An 8,595-nucleotide genomic window follows, 5' to 3' on the forward strand; every position below is an offset into this window, starting at 1 on the left:
GTGTTTCTACACACTCCGAGAAAACTGCAGATACAATAACTGACAGCATGCGTTAACAGCGACTGACAGCTTTTTCGATAAGCGCAATCTCCTCGGCATGCAAAGAACGATAGTTAGTCTTTTTGCAGTCAATAAGCAAATAAATATTGTTGAAAATCAAAAGAAACTTATCTGTTCCAAAAGTCTTATCTAGGTGACTTTCGGTGTTACTACAAACACCGGTGTAAGAAACGGGTTGTCAATTCTCTCACAGCCCTCTCTCACCTGCAGCTCCTAGCTGCCCCTAGTTCGATTCCGACTTCGAAAAAAAATGGAATCACTAGTTCCGTCCGGAGTCGGCTGGAGTCGGAAAGATGCGGGCGAAGACTTCCAGAGTAGTGATGGATAATTCGGAGTCAAAATTTGAATCCAACTCCAGATCATAACCGGATTCGGCTCCGCCCTTCCAGTCGAATCCGGATTAGTTTGATCGAGTTCAAATCAGTCCCGATCATTCCGGATGAGTCCAAATGAGTTTCGGACAGGTCCGAATGACGAGTCCGAGCGAGTAGTTTAGTTTGGCAATGCAATTCCAAATTCTAAAAATGGCTGTCCGTTATCTTCGAACAATTCCTTGATGAGTGAGTTCCATTTCAAACAAGGCTTGCCTGTACCACTAATGGGCTTGGCTTACAGTGACTTATGGATTACCCGTAGCAGGAGAGTCCTCCGTATGGAGCCACGATTCATCCGGGTCTTGTACCCATGACTACGTACGAGTTAAGCCGTACGAGTGGACGTCTTTACCATGAGACCTTTTCCATCAGATTGAATAAACCCGGATGTAGTTCGAATGGGTCCGGTCGAGTCCGGATCAGTTTGGATCAGTCGGGATGAAGCTGGATGAGATGGGATGAGTCCGAATGAGTCCAGGCTTTATTAGACTCCGACTGCAGGCGAAATTTGTGGTTCCTATTATGCTGGGGACGGAATCGGATTGACAACTGTCGGAGTCGGTTGCATGATCGATATGGGATGAACAAAGAATAGGAACTGGAATATTGCGAAGAAAAAAACTGACCAGTCAGCAACGACAAGAATATGCAATAGCTAGTAGTTAAACTATCTGGAAATGGTATTCATTTGTAGAAAAGGTTGTCCATAATTAACATGACCTGCTAGACAACAGTTCCAACAAACTTCGATGAGAACTTCCTTCTTCGAGATACTAAGGCAACGCTGTTGCCTCCCACCATTACAGAGCGGCATGTACCTGAGAATTATCATTGCGAAACGAATCAAAACAAAACAATCAGCAAACCATCAAAGCTGGATTGATGGCATCGCTGCAATTAACCGCTGCCTCGACCGGGGAATGATCCTCGTCGAATTCTAATGGATGTAAAGCTCCCGTCCAGTGGCTTCTACACTGTCGCCGTGTGTGATGAGTTTGTTCGGCAGGAGTTACAATATAGTCACCGTAGGAAACAAAACAAAAACAATAACAAACGGGTGTGCATTGTCGGGCCTGCTCAGGAATGATGCCGCAAACTAAGCTAAACAACCAGTTATAGTTAGTACCCTATCAAATGCATTCGACCCACGGCACGGCAAACAATCAGCCCGGCAAGGTCTGACATTCAAACCATTGGTGGCGCCTACACTTCCTTCGCAATGCGCGTACTGCTAATACTTCAACCTTTAACCTAAGCAAACGGAGCGCGCGCGCGCGCACGTGTCACGTGCCGGTGCAATTAGATAAGGCCCATCCTGGGAGGTGTGGCATTTATAATAACGCGACCGGTCACGTTTGCGTGGGAACGGGCTCTTCCTGTTGGAGGCTGCCCGTATTGTGTTGTACTCTTCTCTGCTGTTCCTGCTTTCCGCCACATCTCTGTGGAAGGCTCGCGTTGCTGATGATTATGCTCGCAAGCTATGGTCGTGATCGAGAATGTCCGGAACAACAGCAAAAAAGTAGCCTTGAAGTGCGCCGCCTGCCGACGATGGAGGATGGGCAAGACTCCCTGTCCATGTTCTACTCCGCCCTCTCCCCTCCCCTGCGGGATGTAGCAGGAGTGAGAAGAGTTAGCTCGCTGCGCACCGAGTGGGGACTGCCATGACGAAGATGACGCTTCGCTCAAACAAACCCCTAATCGGCCAGTTCTTCCGTTTTACGGCTTTATAGCCGCGCGAATTAAAATTGGAAAGGAACGCGCTGCCCCGCGCGCTGGCCGGCGTATATAAGCACCCGTCAGTGGTCGGGATGCTCGCACTGATTAGTTGCTAATCGACGGCGGTGCGTTTGGGTAGTTTGTGCGAGACCAGAGACCCAAGTCCTCGCCGCGGGAAGGGTGTGTGCTTATCCTGCAGCGTACGTAAGACAGCAGCAGTGACTCTTCAACCTCATCTCAACACTCAATCAGCTTGCTTGCTTCTGGGTTTGCGTAGCGGACAGGTTACAGCACAACAAGCAATCAAACAGTTACAACTACATCATGCACGGTAAGTAGCAAAAACTGGTCCCAGGTTGTGCGAGGAAGGAAGGACTTTATTGAGCCACACAACGCGTTAGCGTGTTTGCGCATCTGTTTTTGTGCATGGGAGCGCGAACGTGATTCGTTGATATTTTATGGTTTGCCATGTCATGTAAACATTACACCTTGCAAATTGTGAAGCCCGGTGCGAGAGAGAGAGAGAGAGAGAGCGAGAGCCAGTCACGGGGCAAAAGTGAAGGGCCCGGCTCGAAAGCGCGTCCAGCCAACCAGTTCTCACAGCGCAGCACCCGTTGGAAGCTGCGAAGCAGACGGTGCGCCACGTTGCGCCTTTTCAAATCTTCCCGAAGCAGCCAGAATCTTCAACTTTTTGCCCTGCCCCTCGGCCTTCGAAGTACGATCGGCAATCAAGAGCTAACGCACTCTCCCCCCCTCTGTTTGTTTTTGTTGCGAATTAGGATTGCGCTGCGTCAGTGCGCTGCTGCTTGTGGGCTGTCTGCTGAACGTTGTCGCAGTGTGTCGGTCCGACCTTACCACGCTACGGTACGACACGACGACAGGCGACGCTGAGTCTAGCACGGTACCGTTCACGGACGTCCCGAGCACGGTGCAGCCAGCGGAATTGCCGCCGAGTGCTGCCGCCGACTACATCGATGCGGTCGAGTGGGCCGAACCGAGCGCGTACGATGTGTACTGCAGGCCGGATCTCTGCCTGCGCTACAACCGGGCCGGGCTGCTCGAGGCCAAGCGGCACGTGGCCTGCGGATTTAACGGCTCGTTTGCGGACGCGTGCCCACCGGGCCGGATGATACTGAAGATTGACGCGCAGCTGCGCGCCTACATACTCCATCTGCACAACGAGGTGCGGGACCGGTTGGCGCGCGGCGAGGAGGCGGGCTTTGCGGCCGCCTCCAGGATGCCCACGGTGGTAAGTGGTTCGAGGTTGGAGTGTGCAGGAGTGCTAGTTGAAGGCTAGATAAACAAACTGTGTCCATATTACCCTCCCGCACTAGACTTGGGACGATGAGTTAGCGAATTTGGCAGAAATTAACGTGCGTAGCTGCAGGTTCGAGCATGACGAGTGCCGCAGCACCTACCAGTATCTGCACGCCGGGCAAAACCTGGCCGTCGGGTCCTACTACCTTGAGACGGACATCTTCGAGATCATCCACAACCTGACCGGGCTGTGGCACCGGGAGTACCTCGACACGACCCAGGAAGTGTTGGACAAGTACACGACCGACTACAAGTAGGTGAAGCGATGCCTGCTCCCCCCCCCCCCCAAATCTTGCTGCTTTGATTTTTGTGGGTTTTTGTTTGTTTGTTTTTGTTTTGTTGTACTTCTCGGATCCACTCCACCGCTAGTGCTACGATCGGGCACTACACGCAGATGGTTTCCGACCGCACGACGGCGATCGGGTGCGGCGTGGTGATCTACCCGAAAAAGATGGAGGACTTTGTGTTCAAGATGGTGCTGTACGCGTGCAACTACGCTATTACCAGCATCGTGCACCAGCCAATCTACCGGAAGGGCGAGCCGGCGAGCCGCTGCCGCACGGGCACCAATCCGGACTATGCCGGGCTGTGTAGCTGGGAGGAAAATCAGTTTATTAAAGCAGTGCCTGCGTATGTTTGAGCGTAGTCCGATGTGTGTTGATTTTTTTTTGCTTTGTTGGTTGTGTGATATCACCCTTGGCGCCTAGAGGTGACACTGCTCACAGAGGCCGGGAAACTGGTGGTCCCTTTTGCAGCTCCGCTCGTACCGATTCACGTTGCAGATCGGCCGGTTGACGATGTTGATGTAGGAATAGTTGCAGCAGAGGATGTACGTGTCGCACACCAGGCCCTTGCGATGCTCCCGGTAGGAGACGAGCGAGCAGCCCATGCGGCAGACGTTGCAGTTGATTAGCTGCAGAAAGTGTCCGATTTGGAACTTGCGCGACCTGCAAGAAATACATGCGGCCCATCATATCGCTCTCCTTCGAACTGCGATCCACTTACGACGAATGCTGCGAGTAGTGCTTCACGTCCGCTGGGTGCGTCACCTCGTGCTCCAGGTACCACCGGTCGATCAGATGCAGGATGACGTGCGGGAGGACCCGGATCTGCAGATCGTCCACATTCTTCGGCGCCACACACTTGGTCAGCTTGCCGAGCGTTTGGCCGCTGTACGGGAAGCGCAGCGTGCCGCGGCACTTGTCGTGCGCGAAGCGGCACGTGTTCAGGTTCATCCGGCACAGGTCGGCCATCTCTGCGTCCCACGCGACGGCATGCATCGGACCGTACGACTCGTTAAACCCGGGCAGATGGCCGATCGCGAACGTGTGCCGCAAATCGTTCACCCGGTGCAGTATCGCGTCCCGGTAGCGGGTGAGCGGCGCCAGGCTCACGTTCTCGTATCGGACGCAGCTGCCGTGCAGCTCGTCCACGTTGCCGCACGCCACGTGCTCCTTGCAGATGTTGCAGTACTCTCCGTCCTTGTACGCGACGCTGCGCAACGGTAGCAGCAGCAGCAGCAGCAGCAGCGCCAGATGCAGACGTTGCTTGGCCATCTTTCACCAGCGAATAGTGCACGGTAGCTGGGTGAGCTGATGGTTTAAGTGGCCGATGTAGGGCGGCTAAAACGCATTAAACATGGCAGCGGCACGATTTGCGAATAAAACGTTACAATAGCTACCGGTACGGGTTTAGGGCCTATAAAAGGGGTTTATCTTTCATGGAGATAAAAAATCGTTGAAAATGAAGTCAGTGAAGGGCGGACCCGTGGTACATTCGTCAACTCGAACGACTCAATAGCATGCCCGTCATGGGTTCGAGCCTAGAATGGACCGTCTCCCGTAGCAAGGATTGTGACTATCCGGCTGCGTGGTAATGAATTAAGTCTCGAAAGCCTGTATAGGCCGGCATGTCCGCGTTAGAACGTTACGCCAAATAGAAGAAGAAGATGAAGTCAGTGAACGTATCAGTCGTAGATTCAAATCCCAAAAGATATCATCTCGGATCTTTTTGGAACATTTGCTACACGTGATCTCTTGATTTTGAGATTGGAATTAAAGATTAAAAATAGAACTAAAAACGACAAGCAAAATTTTGCTCGTGAAAAATATTTTTGATAATTTACAATTTAAAATTTATCATTTCTATTGATAGATTTTCATGAAACAATTTAAATAATTTTATTCTTTATTTTAACAATTTTTTCCTAACCTTCACGAGAAACAATTGTGTTTCTACGTTTCGTTCGTAAAAACTATAATTTCAATGTTCGTTACGCCAATTTCCGTTACAGTTCGAATGGCGAGCAGCGCGTGCCGAACGAGCGATTTGAAGCACTGAACCCCCGTCGGTCGTAAACGCACCGCCTGACAGCCGACGTGTTCCTTCACCTTGAGCCAGCTGTAATTTGTGTCATGTCATGTTGGTGAAGTACCCAAAATAAGGAAAGGCCACGAAAATACGCAATTAAAGAAGCTCAGTAAAGAAAGCTGAGGGCCGTTTCTTGAAAATGGTGTACATTTCAAGAAGTAAGTACTAAGAGAAGGAAAAAGACCATTGTGTGTGGCGGTTTGCTTACAATTCCCTTCGTTCCGTTCGCTTCCTCCCACAGACGGCGCAGTGCAGGAAGCCCAACCATGGGGCGTCGATCGCATAAAGGGCCTCATCATGGGGTTCTTTAACTTCCTGGTAATGTTGTAAGTATATCCTGCCACAGTCCTTTGCTTGGTGGGCGTTTGTTTATTCATGTTTTTTTCCTGCTTGTTGCTTCCGGCAGCTTCCGCACGATGCTGGATTTCCAGGGCGGCGGTGGTTCGGGCGGCCGTGATACGACTCGTGGCTACGGAGGCAGTGGCGGCGGTGGTGGTGGTGGTCCGCCCGGTGGTGGGCCGCGCCGAAGGCCCATCGGACGCCCGATGACCCTGTCCGACTGCACCATTCCCGGTGGCGGATGAGCGCGGTAAAGTGCCAACACGCCGTAACCCGGGCCCACACACAAACACACTGTGGGCCGGGGCTGGTAGGCGCGTTTGGCACCGTTGCCTCTCTCCGAACTGAACCTGTGACCCGGGGCCCGTAGGGCACACTCCTACGTATGACGGGCGCATCCTAAACCTTCGCTACCAAACCAGGCGGATGCGTCCCGAAGTGTGGGCCGCGGGGCAGGTTCGCGAACCTTCCTCTCCTGCCGCTCTGGGTGGGAGGAGGACTATAGCTATGTTTAACCTTTCACTGCGTGTGCGCACGTGCAATTGTCTTCTCGCAACAACTCCTCTTAGTAATTGTTTAATCGTCTTACTATGTTTTTCCACTCTGATTGGGCTGCACATTTATAGTGAAATCTTTTTTTTTTCCTTGGCACGCGCTGCCAACTTTGTACTGTGGTAGAAGAACGATCAACTGTTATTAAATTAATCTTTGTGTAACATAAAGCGTGGTGGTAATTGGTGTAAAAACGAATTGTTTAGCAGGAAGCAAACGCTCTGTAATATCCGAATCTTCTGCATCCAATCAAACCTTCGATCAATGGGACGATTCAACGGGCAATATTCCATGAGCAAAGTGAATCTGCAATCAACGAAAAGTCTTGCATCATAATGATGAACATTTTTGATTCTGAATGATTAATTCAGTTTATCTTTGGTCAGACTCATGCATATCCTATAGGATTTTTTTTGGAAAACGGCAATAGTCTACATTGACGTTTAAAACGAATGCATGAATCTTGCAAAATTCATATGTCCTAAACGCTCCGGGAACTTACTTAGCAACTGATGAACCTTAACGATTTTAATCATTTCCCTACACGGATTTGTGTTAATAAGGAAACTCCCTTGCAGGGTTTCTCTAGCCAGCTCAATGTCGGAAGCGAACAATTCAATTCCGTAAAATACTTTTCCACGATAACATTGCAAACTCGAATGATCTGTCTATAGTTGCTCGGTATACGCTCGACATTCATTGGACAATGCCGAATAGGGATTTCACGGATACTGTACGTTGCAAATTAAGGACACGCTAACAAGGTTTAGAGATCACATGTAGAAAAACAATAACGAAAAAGGCCTAAATTAAGCTTCAAATTGAATCTTTAAACTATCCCTGATAGTCTCTCCTGTTGGCGTGCTCACGATAGGGCAGGTCGTCGAGACATGGCCCGGTCAACAATCATTTTCCAGAATGCTCGGTGCCTGGCTGCAGCTTCCCATCCATGCAGACATCCGATCTCCGTCAGGCCTCGCTTCGCCTGATCCAGCCATCGTTGTGTCCCCAGCGCCTCGTACCAAGAGTGCGGGATCCTCATGACATGCCCCAGCCATCCTATCCTGCCAGACTTCGCCACTTCGATTCGGTTCACCGTACAGCTCAGCAAGCTCGTGGTTCATTCTTCTGCTTCATGCTCCATGCTCGAACACACCTCTTAAGATGGTCCGGAGAATGCGTCGGTCAAACACTCCCAGAGCGTTTGCATCCTCCGCTCGGATGGTCCAAGATTCGTGTCCGTAGAGAACCACCGGGCGAATCAATGTGCGGTATCTCACATTTCGTGCGGGCTCGAAGTCTTCTGGATCTCAGCAGTCGGTGAAGCCCATAGTATGCAGGATTCCTCTGCATAATGCGTATCCGGATGCGTCAGAACTAGTGATGGGAACAATGAAGTTTTCATCGGAATCTCTTCCAGATTGTAGGTCCAGAATCAGTTTCCTGAATCGGTTTGGGAATCGGAATTGGCTCCAAAATCAAAATTGGCTTCGAGATCGGAGTCGGTTTTGGCATCTCCATAAGAATAGGCGTTTGAGTCCAATGATATTGACTGTCGCAAAGAATCCAAATGTACTTGTAAACGATCCATTCTCATGGAGATTCCTGGACTGATTTCGTATCTGAAACTTCTTATTTCAATTCAAGATCTGATTCTCATTGCGGAGCTTATTCCTATTCTTGAGTCAATTCTGATTCCGATTCCCGAATCGATTCCGAGTCCGAAATCTATCCCGGATTGCGAGTAGACCACAGAATCCTCTCCAGATTCAGCTCCGGAATCGATTCTGAACACGGAAACGGAATTGGGTAGGTCCTATTTCACACCACTAGTCAGAACCACCTTCTACCGTCTCGAGATTGTCGC

The 8,595-nt window shown here is 50.5% G+C and overlaps 3 protein-coding genes across 3 annotated transcripts; 2 read left to right on the forward strand and 1 right to left on the reverse strand.

The window, feature by feature from the left end:
* Window positions 1–2,205: 2,205 nt before the first annotated feature.
* On the forward strand, window positions 2,206–4,107 carry LOC121598397 (antigen 5 like allergen Cul n 1-like). The gene is made up of 4 exons (XM_041925190.1): window positions 2,206–2,481; window positions 2,930–3,399; window positions 3,485–3,720; window positions 3,837–4,107. Exons 1-4 carry the CDS (start codon window positions 2,475–2,477, stop codon window positions 4,105–4,107), a joined length of 984 nt encoding a protein of 327 aa, XP_041781124.1. The 5' UTR covers window positions 2,206–2,474.
* Window positions 4,099–5,023, reverse strand: LOC121589526 (antigen 5 like allergen Cul n 1-like). Its single transcript, XM_041908511.1, has 2 exons — window positions 4,473–5,023; window positions 4,099–4,414 (listed from the first exon to the last, which is right to left on the reverse strand). The coding sequence occupies exons 1-2, from the start codon at window positions 5,021–5,023 to the stop codon at window positions 4,171–4,173; spliced, it is 795 nt and encodes a 264-aa protein (XP_041764445.1). The 3' UTR covers window positions 4,099–4,170.
* Window positions 5,024–5,859: 836 nt separating this feature from the next.
* On the forward strand, window positions 5,860–6,922 carry LOC121593057 (glycine-rich selenoprotein-like). The gene is made up of 3 exons (XM_041915100.1): window positions 5,860–5,995; window positions 6,079–6,163; window positions 6,244–6,922. Exons 1-3 carry the CDS (start codon window positions 5,977–5,979, stop codon window positions 6,419–6,421), a joined length of 282 nt encoding a protein of 93 aa, XP_041771034.1. The 5' UTR covers window positions 5,860–5,976; the 3' UTR covers window positions 6,422–6,922.
* Window positions 6,923–8,595: the final 1,673 nt, after the last annotated feature.

This window comes from Anopheles merus, chromosome X (genome assembly GCF_017562075.2).
Source record: "Anopheles merus strain MAF chromosome X, AmerM5.1, whole genome shotgun sequence".
Taxonomy (NCBI): domain Eukaryota; kingdom Metazoa; phylum Arthropoda; class Insecta; order Diptera; family Culicidae; genus Anopheles; species Anopheles merus.